The sequence below is a fragment of the Sinohyriopsis cumingii genome, chromosome 3 (assembly GCF_028554795.1).
Source record: "Sinohyriopsis cumingii isolate HCF-2022 chromosome 3, ASM2855479v2, whole genome shotgun sequence".
Classification (NCBI taxonomy): Eukaryota; Metazoa; Mollusca; class Bivalvia; order Unionida; family Unionidae; genus Sinohyriopsis; species Sinohyriopsis cumingii.
In genome coordinates this window covers 41,131,984-41,149,083 of record NC_142963.1, presented here as the reverse complement: position 1 = coordinate 41,149,083, position 17,100 = coordinate 41,131,984, and the positions used below count along the sequence as shown (strand labels likewise).

The window sequence follows — 17,100 nt, the reverse complement described above, 5'->3', positions numbered from 1 at the left end:
AAAGTAAGTCCATGTTTCATCACCCATGACAATCTCATTCAATGTTTCTGTTCAATATTTGCATATTTGGCAAGTAGCTTCTTTTGCAATTTCAACTTAAGTCTCTGTTTGATCAACCGTCAACAAATGCGAGACCCATCTTGAACAAACCAGCATGAGCTCTAAATGATTATTTAATATATAACCAACAGCTGAAGAATACGAATTAAAGCCCGTGATACCAGAGATATTTTCCATTGCGTGCCGAGCATTTTCATGAATTGCCCTTTCACAGTAGCCACTTCCCCCTCATCTATCGCAGACAACGTTCTTTCAGAGCGCGGGTCATCTTCATTGGATGTGCAACTATCTTTAAACGAAGAAACCACTTTCGAATTTTCACATATGATAGAGAATTGTACCAGCAAACTTTATCCAATATGGCCATGATATCAGTCGCAGAGTACCATAAGACAGCGTGAATCTCATGGTGTGCTTTTTGCACAGTATCAGACTTGTTCTCCTCCTTCAAATTTACTCTCATTACGTCTCACACATAAATCTGCAGATCATTGTACAGAACATTTATTTGATCGCTCGATCAGCGTTAAATCTATTGTCAGGTTCAAAGAAGCAGGATATTCTAGGAAAATATTCAGAACTTTTAAAATATCACTTGTAGTACTAAAAAGCAAAATAATTCATTTTTGCTGACTCCATGTCGAGTTTCGTTTTTAGATCCTTCTTCATATGTTATACCAGTTAAATACCTTTCATATTTTAAGTAACTACTGGGCTACATATCAATAAATCAGAGCATGAAAATCCATTTGTCTACAAATTATAGTCCATGTTTGTTATCACTGGTAAAATCTATTTTAGGTTTCTACATTCCATCATTTCTTTTCTGGTATTCAAACTAGTTTTCTTCACTATTTTGCAGAGTGTTATTAATAATGGACACAGTACACGCCACTACAACCAGTCTTGTTTTCATTATATTAGAAAGCTTTAGAGATCAGTAGTATTCGGACTAAACAGGTCTGCTTAAGATTGTTTCCAACCACTTCGCGCTCAAATTTAGGCTAATGTTTTGGTATGTTATTTGTAAGTGTGTGTGTCTCCTGCGAATTAAATTATATTCGTGCATACGTTTTACTCAAAAAAATATACATTGCCTTTCTTTTGCCAAAAACATCATGAGGAATTATATTACCCCAACGGCGAAATGTCAATATGTGCAGATCATTCGGACATGAATAGAACATACCATAGCATCCATATCGGACTTGTTGAAGATAAATTAGTTTTATGATCTGCAACCGATATGCATAATATGATAACAGCGCAAATAGAAAACACTTTCCCATCGTTTGTAGCTACATAAGGTCTTTGTTGAAAAGAAACAACTAACATCCACAAAATGTATACTTAACACTAAGCCAGGATGAATTCTTTACTCTTACATGCTTGACAGACAGGCGAATGTACAAAGAAGAGATTTAAAAAATGAACGAAAAACAGAACGAATAATAAAAAAGTGTTCTTAAAACTTCAGTGTCTATTTTACGCCGTCATCATCCCATCACAGCTGTATCACACAAAATCTTATATTCTTTTATTGCATGGAGACATCTCAGTCTTTAAAAAACTGTTGGTAATAAATGCAGTTCGCATCATTACGTTTCGTCTGATAAACTGATCATTTGGACATGAATAGAACATATTAGAGCATCCATATCAGACTTGTTGAAGACAGATTCGTTTTGTGATCTGAGCAAATGTATGAACATAACGTGAATAAACGTCATAGTGCTTTTCCACAGTGTGTGAAACGTTGTTTACTTTAACAAATAAAAACGTTTGTAAAAATATATCTTTCTAATTTTACCGGAAACCCCGTCGAGCGTTATATTTTTACCCAAAGCAAAACAACCTCTGATGCGAATCAAAGGAATGTAACTCATACGTTAGGTCGGGAAATGGTTAGAACCCTGTATTTATATTTTCCGTCGAAACTGAATACACTTGTAGCTGCATATTTAATGACTAGTTACAATTGTTCATTTCTATGCGCTAAATCTGCATTTGAAGTGTAGGTAATCTAAGTGAATGGGATACATTAAAACTACAAATGCATGCAAAAAGTAATTTTCAAATTATTTCAAATTGTAATGAAATAACATTTCTTTTGAAGGAAAAATTTTGCTCTTCTTCTCTGCCTGTGACATGAAAGCCTGGTTTGGTTTTGAGAAAGAGGTAAGAGAGAGAGAGAGAGAGAGAGAGAGAGAGAGAGAGAGAGATTTTAGAATGAACGTCAAGTGTTAAGTTATAAAGTGATATATTTTAGACTGGAATTCTAAGTAACATGTAACTCACAGTTATACAGATCAGTAGCGGTTTAATGTAGATAACTGATATTCTTTGGAAAAGAAGACAATGTTCAAGAATGAAATACTGAAGAAAATGTCAAACTTTGAATAGAAAAATAGATGAGAATGAGAACATTTTATTTTTACTAACAAGTCCATTTATTTCTCTTTTTTTCTCTCTCTTCTATTCAGACATTTAAAATGTGTAGATCTATCATGTATCCACTCTAATAATGAAATATATGCGTACTGCAGTTTATTGCTGATTTTGATTTTAACCTTTTGTATTACTATAGGTCTATTGTTTTAATTGTCTATTCCTATATTACATTTCTAGGGTGCGAAAACAGGACTTTTTATTACCAGCCTGGTCGTCATCACCATTGGGTCAGGTGGGATAATAGCCAACATTGCTCCTTTTGGCGCCAAGCAAATTTCTCACTTGGGTCCGAGAGCGGTTCAATCTTTTTATCACTGGTAAGAAATGGGACATTTTTTTCTGCTAAAACGTTATCTGGCACACCTTTGTTTACTTCCATTTGCATATGCATGACTATTTTGTCTTTATTAGCCTGAATATTGTGAGAACAAAATTACGCTTGGCTATGCAACCAATGCTAATAATGCTAATATGTTCGTCTCAAATGGAGCGAACTGCTTGAGTTTATTTGTATTGGTCTAAGCCACTCAAACCTAAAGCTTCTTTGTCTAATAATTATGCTTGATTTATTATTAATGATCAAAATTCTGATCAATACATTGACTTTCAATTAACTGCGTACGCATTTCAAATGAGGACTACTAAAGAAGATGGCAATACTCGTATCATTAAACGCGGCACACTTAGTACATATAATAATGCTTTTAATTTTAAGCTTGGCCGTGAATTGCTACATTTTCCAAGTACAAACAAAAATGTGATAATTCACTCAAGTACGATAAATATTTTCACTGCCGTGTCGATAAAATTCGAAATTATTTTTTACAGTAGGCCCCGAAGGGGGTCAATATGGCCGCCTACTGTTAGAGATGACTTGTGGTCAAATCCAGTACGGCGCTAATTATATATGTTTTAGTTATCAGTTATATTTCTTTGAATTGGGAAGGAGAATCATGTAACAGTTTATATTGTCTTTGCGAATAGTCACAAAATACAGCAGAACATAAATGGTAAACCGCTGACATCGTGCTGGATCTAGTAAGAAACATAATACTTCTATCTATTGAACAGTACATTTTGTTAGACAATACGTTTGTGCATAACATAAATTGGGCTTGCTACGAGTAAATAACAAATATATTTCATCTCGTGGGTGAAAAAAGCAAGGCCACTTCTGTGTTTATTTCTGTTTTACATCCGCGTGCGGGTAGATTTTTCCTGTGATCTACCACAATATCCACACAAGGTGGAATTTTGTGATTTCCTGGAATTTTGATGCTTGTATCGTATCAGTTTTATACTTTGGTATTGAAAAAGAAAGATCGCAACCAATCAAACGCTTGCCAATCGGAAACGGTAGTTCCATCACGACTTTTGTTTGTGATATTTTGCGCTAAACATGTTAATTCGGGAAGAGGGATGGAAAAGGGGAGCTAATTTATGTTTGCAAGAGGACAACGGACACTTCATATGCTTTACAAGTGGAGGAGAACCAGACGTTATCTCAGTTTTAGAATGAGAGCGCCCTATGCAATGCTAATATGTCCCCCGGGGGTAGGTAGTCTAAGTTTAAGAAGGCATTAATGATTCAGAAAGAGTGTTATTTCTTGCTTTATGCAGGAAATATCGAAGGTCAGTGATGAAAAGTGACTATATATATATAGTTTGTTATTTCTGTTAAAAATTAATGTTTGTTAGCTTTTAAATACTGTTTCAAACAAATATCCTCTATATATACTTGCGGCAAAAAAATATAACTTTCTCTTAACGATACTCTAGCCAGTAATAATAACTATGTATCATTATATAACTACGAAAATACACTTTACAAATCGTATCACTTTGCAAATAACCATCCACACAGATCCAAAATTTTGCAAAGAAACTAATGAAATATATCACAATATCACAAGGATACCAACATCAGGCATCATCTTCTGAAAATGCATGCATGTATGTAGGTAGGTAGGTAGGTAGGTAGGTCTATATCATATGCGCTAATTTTCATGATTATCGATTGTATGGGTCATTTAGCAAAAAAACACATTAAACACTAATTATGATCAAGGGTTGATAATTTAAGATTAGGTCATTTGTAAACACAGTGTGTAGTTTCAAGGTAGTGTACCTATCCTAAGCTAATTAAGGATGTTGATGTGATTTGATTTCAGGCCATGAGTTCTTGAGATACCAGGCTGACCTAGTTCCTGATTGGCTGGCTTTTAAAGTATTTGACCTTGTTGACAAGTTAGATTGTACTAGAATGAGTATTTTAGCTCTCATCCGTTCCTATTTTTGCGTCTTAGATTTCTATGGAATAACTGATTTACTGAAAGTTAGCTATTACTAGCATAAACATCAGAGGAGTAAAATAGCTGTGGTCATTTGAGAGGATTTTATTTATTTATTTCAATTGTTCATTGGAATTACAAATTGCACTAACTTTCGGATTTAGTAACGTTTTTGAAATTATTGTGAATTTATGCTAAACAAATTGGACTATATCACTGGGATACATCATGATTATTGACACTTCAACACAATATAGTGAACTTCATTCAGAGTACCACCACAACTCATTTGGATTAGTTGATACTCTTGGACTTGTGATATACCTTTTAGACTATTTAAGTCTTCAATCACCATACTGTGAGTTATTTTTAATTTTTCACTTTTTACTTTGCCTTTTTAGGGAAATAAATTTTATTTTGAATTTTACAATGCATGTATATATTTATGCATGCAGGCATGTATGTATGTATGTATGCATGCATGCATGCATGCATGTATGTATATATGTATGCTCGTACGTACTTTTGTTTGTTTGTTTCTGCAATACTTTTAATCAAGCAAACATACATGTCGCTATACAATTTAAATGAAAATGTTTTAGAGCTATGCTCATCTAATTTGTCCACTTCCTTTCTAAGATAGTTATTTTAAGCGCCATCCTATCTTTAATTCTGTGATATCTAAGATCAAGAGTTTCATCCCGTATCGATAGACATGGCTAAATGCACTGTCGGGTCATTAGATATGTCGTAAGTTCGAGATAAACAATTATAAGAATACACAAACAAGATTACTGAAAATACAGAATAAACAATTTTAATAAGAAGGTGATCGTTTTCTTTTTTGCAAAACAAGTTTGCAGTACAACAAAGGAAAACAAACTTGCACTAGAATTCTACAGACTGGATATAGAGTTTAGATGATGTTTCGCACTAACTATACCATGACATGAAGACCCTCTGAAAATTAGATGCACGTATAATACTCCCAATTATTATAGTTATTCCTAATGGTACAATTTGACAGCAATTTAATAAAAGTACAAGGTGAACAAAAGTTTATCAACATTTTTCTCAACTGTATCAACAAAGAAAATTACAGGTAGCCAGGCAAGTTCTTACAGTGCGATTCATTGTCATTTTATATGCAATTGTATGGTCATATAACAATATAATTTTGATAAGAAAATTCTACGCGGAAAGCTACTTCACAGAACATTTATTATATTTCCATGCCAAGTATTCTGACTAGTTCTACCAGACAAATATTAAAGAAAATGGGGAAAATTATAACACATATCATACATACAACTACTCTACACTAATCATCGACAGTTACATCAATGTTCTTTCCACCTGTTCATCGAAAATGTACATCGCTGGTTCAAGTAAAACTGTTTATAATCATGTCAATGTCCTTAAAAGAAAGGTATAGTTTAACAAAATAACAAATTGAACTCGCTTTTATATTATTATTATTGACCACAAGGCACATATTTCGTGTCAGCGTGCTACTACATTGACTCTAGCTAGCCATTTTAAGCAGTCGGGAACACCATATTATTCGTTAAGGACCGTAGTCAAATTTGCTTTAAATTTTAAGCGCTGAAGATTTCGTAAAAAAAGATTTTTTGGGGGTAAAATTATTTCTATCTTTTTTTTTGCTTCTTATTTTATTTTGTTGTTGTTGTGTTTTCTTAATCATTCCATTCATTTACGGAGAGAGATCCCACAAGAGACTAACAAAATTCATGCAATACGCGTGACACAGAAGTAAAATAAGGGTTAGAGGAATAAACGTGTAACACTGTTACATACTTATGGGGATTTCAATATATTTATGAAAGGAATGAGAGACTGGGAGATAAGAGAGACAAAGAGAAAACAGATATCAGTAGAATGTTCATGCATCAATATTTTGTTTTCTAGAAGTTTTAGTATGTGTTGCCTGAGAGATAAAGTAAGGTAGCATGAAATAAAAACGATGCGAAGAAAAAATCGTTAGATCAGAGTTGAGATAAAATAAGATTTATATAAAGATTGCTAGTTTTCACATATTATATCGCTAGAGTTTTCAACATTTCCACAAGATGTATCTGTAACACCTACCTTCAGTTCAAATCTTCCAATCAAAATTACTAGACACATTATAATTTTCTGCAGAATACTTGTTATGTTACTGCATTTGTATGGGAAAATATGAACTGAACATTTCTGAGCTATACTGTATGACATTAGGAGTGCAATGTAGCTCGTAAAAAGATGCGTTCATATTCGTATACAAAAATAATATTCGTTTTATTAATACTCGTTTTACTTTCTACCTAAGGCTGAGTAATGAAACCCAACACACTACAAACACCCGATTCCAAAGTAAACAAATAAGCGAAGTTAAATAATACAAAATAACAGTATTCATGCTCACCTAGCACGGCGGTCAAGCGTTTCAAAAAAGAAATCGCATTTTGGTCTACTTAAAATTGAAATTTAGAGTCATATTGTGAGTGCCAGAGCCTTAGAACAAGTTTTCTAGTTGATCTGGAATGGAGGAATTTTGTTTCCCTGTCGATCCAACTAAATTCTGCTTATCTGGTTGTGATGGACAGGAGTAATTAGCTATGTCTATTCCGTACACTGTACATGTGACTTGAAGGTCCTGGTCGTGAAGCAAGCTGCAAGTATATACCTGTTCTGTCGTTGATAGTTTGCAATCATAAGGTGGAAAAATTCGAAATCCTGTTAAATACAATTCTCAGTAAGATTTAATATTAAATATCAAATTCATTTTATTCTGGAGGACAGTGAATTTTTCCATTGGAATGTGATCTATGTTAAAAATGTAATCTAGACTACGGTACAATTTCACGCTGTCGATCAATATTTGAAACCGATGTAATTCTAATTAACAGAAATACCAAAGAAAGTACATTTGGAGGATATTCAAGATGTAGAAAGGTATATACATTTATTGTCATTGTTATAGATGACATTTTTTTTTTGTTGGAGGGACCCGAGCAACACAGAAATTTTCTCAAGAAAGTTAAACGGGGAAAATTGCAAAGCACCTAAGGTGTGAGAGTAAAATTCGCCAGCGTAAAATAAGGTTACTTCGTCATCATAACGTATTGGCTCTTTTTTGTTAATCACAATTTACCTTCGCCAATTGCATTTTTTCTAATTTAGTGATTTGCAAGCTTTTAAAATGGCCCATCTCTATAAAAAAAAAATATAGTTTCGCCCTATTTTGCCTTTCTCTGCTACTTTTATAGTCTATAGAGAGAAAACACGGCTTATAGTCTGAACCTTTCGATCTGCGAATCGTAATGAATATTCCTGCTAAATAAGTGATTAAATGAACAGAATTATATTTTCGTTATTGCATGTCTCTTGTTTGCTCTGTTAAGTCATTATTGGACATGCCGATATCATGTTCGGACGTCTTCTTGGTTGAAAGTTTCTTTTGTGAGTGAGTTGACTCATCCACATCGTTAACTTTATCAGCTCTACTTTCAAATGGCTACGACAGCTTGCTTAGCTCATCCACATACAAATCTAATAAATCAAAACTGGTTTCATGAGCGTGCATTTTTTCCTGACAATAAAAAAGTAGTTCCTAACACATGATACTAGTTCTAGACATACGTGTCATGCAGTATGAAGCAGTGCAGTATCGAGAAATATGGCATGATTATGACAATATACAGTTAATGGAGAAAAATTATTATATAATAGATAAACTTAATTGACGTTTGGAGATATTGCTATTAGGTATACTGTGATTCACTAAGTAGAAGCTTATTTTGAAACGTTATCTTCTTGATGTTTGTAGTGTATACCCAAAGACACTTTTTCTTCTGAAGGTCCAAATCACATAGGCACATTCGCTGCTGTTTATCATTTGAACATAATAACTCTCTTCAGACAGAAAGTCAAACATTTTGCACATGGGCGAATTGGCTATTTCTTACTACAATAGAGCACCACGTTAATAGTCACATAAATTTGCTTAAAGCTATTGCTGTTATTTTAATATTTTCAGGTATTATTTGGCCATAAACATTGGATCTCTAGCATCGATTACTGTTGTCTACATTCAGCAACAAAAAACGTTCTACTGGGGTTATCTATTGTCCTTGCTGGTGCTGTTTCTTGGAATTGTCGTATTTCTACTAGGACACAGAACCTATAAGCATGTTCCTCCTTCCGGTAAATCTGACATTTATTTAACATTTATGATTGGTCAAAGTCTTCCTGTGGCGAAATGTCGTCGGTCACATCAATACGAAATTGAGGGTTTTCCCAAACTAGGAAGTACATATTTATTCTCTGCAGAATCATTGTCAAATATTTCAGACTATATCTGGAATTCATGTGACCCAACTATAACAGAAATATTTATAACTTTCCGAAAGATTGTATTGCCTTCTTCTTTTGTTGAATGCAAAGAATCGTATTAAAAGAGTAACGTTCTGGAAGTCGCTGCCACAGCAACACTTATGATTAAGCTGTATATAGTTCATATATTTAACCGTGTTTAAAATCTGGGCACATCATAACTGTTGCACGGTGAAGTGTTCAATTTGAGCAATGCCATTCCTAAAGAAGTTCTACAAAAATTACGGCTGAAAATCATCATAATGGGATAACTGGCAGGAACGTTTCTATACATATCAATATATATAGATATACAACGACTGAGGTTGGATGTGAACCATGCAACTTTTAGTTTAACGAATTTGTTATTTTCCACCAATACTTCTAATGTACATATCCGTTTGATAAGTTATTACCAGTAGTAAATTTGCCATGTATTTACGTTTAGCTGCCCATGGCGAATAAACCTGTTAGGTCCATGTTTTATCTTATTAATTTATATTGTTTTCGTGGCGCAATCGCTTAGTTGATCCGGTACCATGACTTATAAGATCTTTTGGCATAAATGTTGCATTTTTGGAAGGGACAACAGTCATTGCAACGTCAGAAACTAAACTGGTAAAGTTTACGATATACTTATAATTTGTTTTAAAGTATGCACGTAATTCACACGCTGGGGTACATAAGATGATTGTTAGCATGTTTTATTTCCAGAAATGTATTGGACATGAATTGAACATAGTGAAATGTATAAAAGTAAATATGATGTATAAAAACAATTACTATTTCTAAGAAAATTGTCCTGTACTCCATAAAAGACTACTAAGTTTGGATTTTCTAACCAGAATAAATACAAACACGGTCGTGAAAGGTACTAACTCCTTACAGAAGAATGGTACTACATCAAAGTTTTGCGCGTGTGTGTGTGTGATTTTGATTTTTTTACGTAGCTTTAACAATGTTTCAGTCATATCGCTACGATATCTGCAGTGTGGCAGTTTATAGTTATGTCTAGCACTGGGACATCATGTCGCAGACATGTAGCATGATGTACAACCCAGTCACATTATCCTGACACCAGGCCGACCAGTCTTAAAACTAACGTCTTAATGCTGAGCGCCAAGCGAGGCAGTTGTTAGTAAACATTTTTTGTAAGTATTTTGTATAACTTGGCCGGGGATCGAACCCACGACGTCCTGCATCCGAGGCATACGCTCTAACCTAACTTGGCCACCGGAGCGGTCCAGCGTTTTGCACTTTTTAATTTGGATAATTAATTTTCATTTAAGCTCTAATTAAATATATGCCTTTGTGATTTGCGTCGACTGGTTTTTTGTCAATAAAAGTAAACAATTCAACCAATGTATAGATCTGAACTCAATGATTTCTCCTTTTTTAATTCCCCTGCTCCATTTATTTCTAGAACATTCCTCGTAAGCAATGTTACGGTTTCCTTTACATAAACTATGATTACTACCACATAATTATCTCTACTGCATCTGCAGTATTCTTTATAGATATTTGCAAAACGTCTAGAGAACAGTGTGAACTTAGGAGCATTATCAAAGGGGCGAATTATTTCAATTTGTAGGTGAAATCTATACCATTACTCAGTACAGTTGTTAGATGGGTTAAAAAGGATTTGCATAAGGTGGTGATATAGGAAATTCTTGTAAGATCATAATCGTTGATAATATAAATTAACTTGACTGTATAATTAATTACATGGTTATTCATCTCGAACAGGTTTTAAACGGTAGAAACTGTTCTTGATCATGGCCATCGTAATATTTAATATAGAAAAGAACACAATGCTCAGAAATTACACAGTATCTATATTTTGGATACTTTACTGCATTCTGGACACGCATTTGGTGCAAAAAGTGGATTAAGATAATCAGCGAGTTCAAAACCATAGTAATGCGGTGTGGTGTGTAGAACCAAGTAAATGGTAATACTCTGTGGTCACAAACTAAGTAACAGAAAGAAGCGAAGCCAACAAGTTTTGTAAAACTTAACATATAATTATGTTATTAACGTTATAAATGAACATGTGAGAGGAACTTACAGAATTATGATGCGAATCCAAAATAATAATGATAAAGTTCTTTTAGAGTCCCAAAAATGAAAAGTTCCGTATAAATTTCAATACAAGCAATGTGCTGGCCGGCCAAGAATCGTGACGTTGGCAACATGGCATTCACGACAGCTCCAGAATAATATTATAATCCAAGAAATTAACACTTTATATCTGCACTGAACAGTCCAAAACTGTTTTCCTCTCGAATAATATATATGTTCAACATAAAACACGTCTGCAGACTTACAACAGGAACACGAGAATGACTCCAAAATAGGAATGAAAGTGATTGGTCCGTTTTCTCTTTATATACACAGTCTATTACGACTATATTTCACAATATACGACACGTAACGAATTTTCTATGCATTTTGTCTCGAAATTGCCTATTCAGGTGACCTAGTTCAACTAATGGGCAGTTACTCAATTCTTCTAGATTCGTCGAAATATCATCAGCAAATGAGAAATTAATCCAATGGTGCCATTAAGTCTTATTATTAAGATTATTATTAATAATTGTCAGCACACTTAGGTCAGCATCTATTTATAGATCCTACGTAATTTTACGCATTCAGGTCATGTACGCAAAATCTAACTAAAGATATTCAGTACACTGTACAACCATGAATAAAAAGTACACAAATTAAATTAAATCATGTACAATGAGTTACAAAAGCAATAGATATGCATAACAGTAAAATAGCAAGAAAAAAACCAAATCTAAAGTCAAAATGACGGAAACGTGCTTATACCATTCTCACGATAGAGTTTCTTCTGTTTAGATAATAATAGCCCTTGATAATTAATTAGTTTTAAGGTATATAGTTTTAAAGGTAGAAAAGGAGTCAGGTGGATAGTATAGTTTATTTTATCAATGATGGTGTGTCAGTATGTATAATATTGCATTGTATACAATAACCACCACGAGGATAATCATGAGGTGACAATGGTACCAGCCATTGTCATTGCACAACAACTATTTCACCACCTTCTTCAATAAGTGTGCCATGGATTTTGCACACATTTGCAAAATGACTATCTCTATGCAATTTAAGATCTGTATGTACTTCGTCAATTAGTTCATTTACTAGAGATCGCGTATGCTATCACGGTTGTTATCAAAATTATACGTGACAGCTTTGTTATCCCTTACATCTAAATGTTTTATAGGAATACTTCATTTAAAAAGTATTATCGTTTGAACAAAACATTAACGCAATACAACCAGCCATAGAAGAAAGTAAAAAGGTAATTTATTTTGCATCGCATAATCACATTAGATCACACTATATCAGATTCCAGAGTTTATCTTCCAATAGTAACTCAAGCCTTTTTCTATTATTTAAGTCATTTTTGTGTTACTACAATCAAGGCTCTCACTACCGCTTAGGGTCCTGATATAGCTTCCTTTATTGTTCTGGGTTTTAACATACGATGTCAGTGAAACCGTTGCTATCCTAAGAGAAATGAAATTAAACTAAAAGCTATTTTTTTCTTTTATTCACCTTTATTTATTTTGGGCATCATTCTCCTAAGCTGATAATCTATTACTAAACTGTGCTGTTGCCGTAGTTACAAGTTTTTTGTAAGCTTTTTCATACCTAGAAGAATTGTTCTGCATATTAAGGACCCGATTAAATACCTGGCTATGAGTTTATCGCAACTTTTCAGCACATCATAGGCTATATATGGCGAACAGTATATCTGGTAGAGGAACTACTTGGGAAAATACCTGGAAGTACCACCGACCTATGGGAAGCTGCTGGCATGTTTGCTCACATATCTACGTTGGTCGAGCCGCACACTAGATGTTAGTGATCGGTAGACCATTCGGCCACCCTGGACCACTAGTAAGTGCACAGCATTGTAATATATATCAGATCTGTTGGCGGTAATCATACCAGATGTACAACAAGTGCCAACTATTATCTAAATAATGCATGGTATCTGGCCAATACAGATCTACATGATACCATTTCCGGAAGTGCAGAGCCAGTTGCTAAAATTTGTCTTTTCCAAACGAAATGACTCTTTCTAGAGAAACATTTTTGAAAGCATCGATGACAATCAGTCTTAAGTACATCCCTTTGCAACTGATTGTGACATATTTGCATGAAACGTGCACATTCTTCTTCGTCTCACATAGTATTTTCACACAAGATAACTGTATGGGTCACAAGCCTTTTTCCGGGCTTTTCTGGTTCCTCTAAGAATAACAGGCATCCAGACAAAAGTGTAGTACCCATCGTAGATCCTCAATGTAGAGCAGTAAAGAAAATGTTTTTCAATGACACCGGATACCATGACAAATGCTATAAAATCCAAATTGATGCTGGTGGGTTGGATAAATCAACGGAATCCATGAAATATATACCACACTTCTGATGCATTTCGTACTACCTCTGACCTGCGAACTAATCAGAATGACAATCATTATATGTTGCTTTATCGTGTTAGCCTGTCTTGGAATGTTAAAAAATATGTTCATGAAAAGTCTTCGCTGTGACTGGATAACATAATAATATAAAGGCGTATTTTCTAATTGTAAGTGATATATATATATATATATATATATATATATATATATATATATATATATATATATATATATATATATACCTACCTCCCGGATAAGTCGCTCAGATCCAGTTGACATTCGTCAGATTAAAACAAAATATCAACAATAGTGAAATTAACGACAAGAACGATGAATACAACAAACTTAACACCAGCGTTAACGCTGAAGTTGCAACGGTAAGATTCTCTTTCACTTATATTGACCAGACACTAAAAATAGAAAATATCTACGTTATTGCGGAGTGGGACTGCGGCTGATATAGAGTTTCAACCTTTCATATTATTGACCTGTATCATTTTTGCTATTACATCGGCAAAAACAAACTGCATTTGAAATAGTTAAGTGTGTGTGTGTGTGTGTGTGTGTGTGTGTGTGTGTGTGATTATGATTTTTAACGTAGCTTTAACAATTTTTCAGTCAGTTGGCAGTTTAAAGTGATCTCTAGCACTGGGGCATCATGCCATAGACATGTAGCATGATGTCCCACTCTGGCATTAAACAAAGAAGAAAAATAGAAAAATTAAAGAAAAAGCATTGATAAAACGTCCTAGAACATGTAACATATCTGTATTCTGCTACCATCAACCAAACAAAGTTTGTATGACAAAACTCAAATAAGGGATCACGGTGCCTATCACGCAAAGAACCAAATTGTTTTAACCTAATTGCAGGCTGGGAATAAAGGTCGGAAACCATGCGTTGCGAAATATTAACGCCATAAGCAAAATGTACAATAAAAATTCTATTCCCGTAAAGTTATCCAAGGAGGTACGAAGGAAGTATGTTAACAGCATGGCGTAGCGGGATAATGGGCGGTAGTTTGAAATTACCTTGGCAAGTACCAGATGGTCATTCACATGTGTAGGTCTGTGGTCAATCATAGGTACTTCTTGAAATAACCCTTTAGATTGTACATTGTATGTAAGGAACGATAGGTATTATGCGAGTACTTCAATAAAATGAAAGCTGTTATACTCTATGCTAGATTTGTTACTGGAAATCTTAGTAAAATTTCAATTTTTTTTATGTCATTATGTTACATATGATGCAATTCGTGCACGCAATCTTAAAAGACTTTCCTTTATAACAAAATACAGTCAGTGTAAATAAGGTCTGAATAATTTACGGTGATCCGAATTAGTTCCCCACTGTTGATTAGCTATAAACAAAAGCAATAGTCACGATGAGACTGAAATATCAGTATATATAAAGTTGTTATTCTAATACGTTTCATTCCTCTAGAATAAGAACTTAAGGCATATTTTAAAAACAGTTTAATTTTTAATCCTTTTAAAACTTGTGTCACAAAGCAATTTTCTGAACAGCGAATCATAGGTTTCCCATATGTCTCTTTCTATTTTTCTCTTTCTACATTGCATCTATATGCCACACCGCCATCAGTATTATATTTTAATATTACCTAATCTCATGTGTCGACTGTTTGACATCAGCTTGATAAAAAATTCGATCTCTTCTATTATTCTATCATATGCACTTGTATATATTTCTTCAGCAGATCCAATAAACGAGGTTTCAGACAAGTAATATCAACGCAATTGTTCAAATTCGTTACTTCAGTGGCTACTAAATCCTATTTTAGTATAGGATAATGCAGATCAGCGAGAAATTATATGGTATACTGCTATAATCTTCATTTGAATGAAATTGAATTAATAACAAAATAATTTAAATTTTATAATAAACATTGACAATAAACTTCTAAAGTTTAATTGCCGAAAGACTTAGTAATGTAAATCATAATTCGCAGACAGTGTCATAAAGAAAGCGATTACAATGCGTGGCAAAGGCTGGAAGAGAAGAACAGGTCACTTTGAGGAAGGTCCGTCTGTAACTTCGTACGTACGTGATGTTAAAACTGTGCTCATGATTCTACCCGTATATGGCTTCATTACAACTTATTGGATGGGCTATGCACAGGTAACTATACATTGAAATTTCACTGATTCCGCGCGTGGCAGTAGCTCGTGTGTTTGTGGAGTCCGATCAAAGGAGAGCTCTGTAATTTGGCCTGTATAAAGACAGTATTAATTTTCAAGAATAATTGTAAATTTCAAACATGAGAACGCATTCAAACACGTAAAACAAGCTTATTATGCATAATGGTATCGAACAATGTAGTTTATGTACACAAAGCCTAATTTTTTTTCTTCTCGTGATCCAAATATTTATATGACACGATTCTTCTAAGCTGCATCTGAGAGTGATGAAATCGACGTTTATAATGAGAAGAAAATTGTGTACCTAAACAGGTAATGACATAATCGCTGAGGTTTCTTTTTTCTAGTCTCACTGGTTTTTTGTTCAGTATATAAATTTGTATCGGAAATGTTATATCTAAACCTTATCAATTATATTCATCTGTCTTGTAGATGTCCACATCCCTGTTTCTCCAGACTGTACACTTGGACATTAGTATTAGTGGTGGCGTTACTATTCCTCCAGCCTTCCTAAATTACTTCAATCCAGTCATGGTTGTTTTGTTCATTCCACTGATGGACTTTGTAATATACCCAATGTTGATCAGATGTAGCAAATGTCCGACCTATATTCAGCGTATAGGCAAGTAGACTGAACTAATATTGATGTTAAGTAAATATAATATTCCGATTACGAAATGCACTGCTCTAGACAAGAGCTCAGAAAACTTTCAAGGAAGGTGATCCGTTTTTTTCACCTGCGATTGAAGTGTAGGACATCAACATATCTAAAACCCTTGATATGCATTTATAATTTAAATTGTATAACCATTCTAGTAAACGAAACCAGTGGGAACAATTGTTCCTGCACTTGAATTAATAATGCGCACGTTTTAACATATTAAGAAATAATCCGATCAAAAGGTGAGTTACATCTATAAAAAGAAATATCAAGTCTAATTTGTAAGTTTTGTTTCTGTCCAGTATGTTTTCATTACCGCCTGAACATGATAATGTGTTATATTCACCATGCACGTAAAGTTTTTATACAGATTTGAAAATATATGACAAACTGGCATGGATGCAGTAAAATTATTCTCAAATTTTCTAAGATGACGATTGCCCGTTGTTGTTTTTTATCCTCTAGAGATGTAGACTAAAATATTTAGAGGATATTTAATAAGTGTGAGAGATGGGTTATTGTTGGATTATTTGTTATTTTATGTTCATGTCGTGTTATCACCAATCATAAGGGACAAACACTTCAGTTTCTATCAAAAATTTTAGGCCTATGTCTTTACGTGAGCTTGGCAGTAGCTCCACAAAAAT

The 17,100-nt window shown here is 33.9% G+C and overlaps 1 protein-coding gene across 4 annotated transcripts in view; it reads left to right on the top strand.

The window, feature by feature from the left end:
* The window catches only part of LOC149802749 (solute carrier family 15 member 4-like), an 87,573-nt gene that overhangs the window by 45,075 nt on the left and 25,398 nt on the right, over positions 1 to 17,100 (top strand). For all 4 annotated transcript variants that reach the window (XM_089952169.1, XM_089952170.1, XM_089952168.1 and 1 more), the window contains 5 exons: positions 2,177 to 2,238; positions 2,689 to 2,828; positions 8,842 to 9,008; positions 15,603 to 15,772; positions 16,225 to 16,414. In XM_089952169.1, coding sequence (XP_089808295.1) covers positions 2,177 to 2,238; positions 2,689 to 2,828; positions 8,842 to 9,008; positions 15,603 to 15,772; positions 16,225 to 16,414 — 729 coding nt within the window. The remainder of the gene's footprint in view (positions 1 to 2,176; positions 2,239 to 2,688; positions 2,829 to 8,841; positions 9,009 to 15,602; positions 15,773 to 16,224; positions 16,415 to 17,100) is intronic.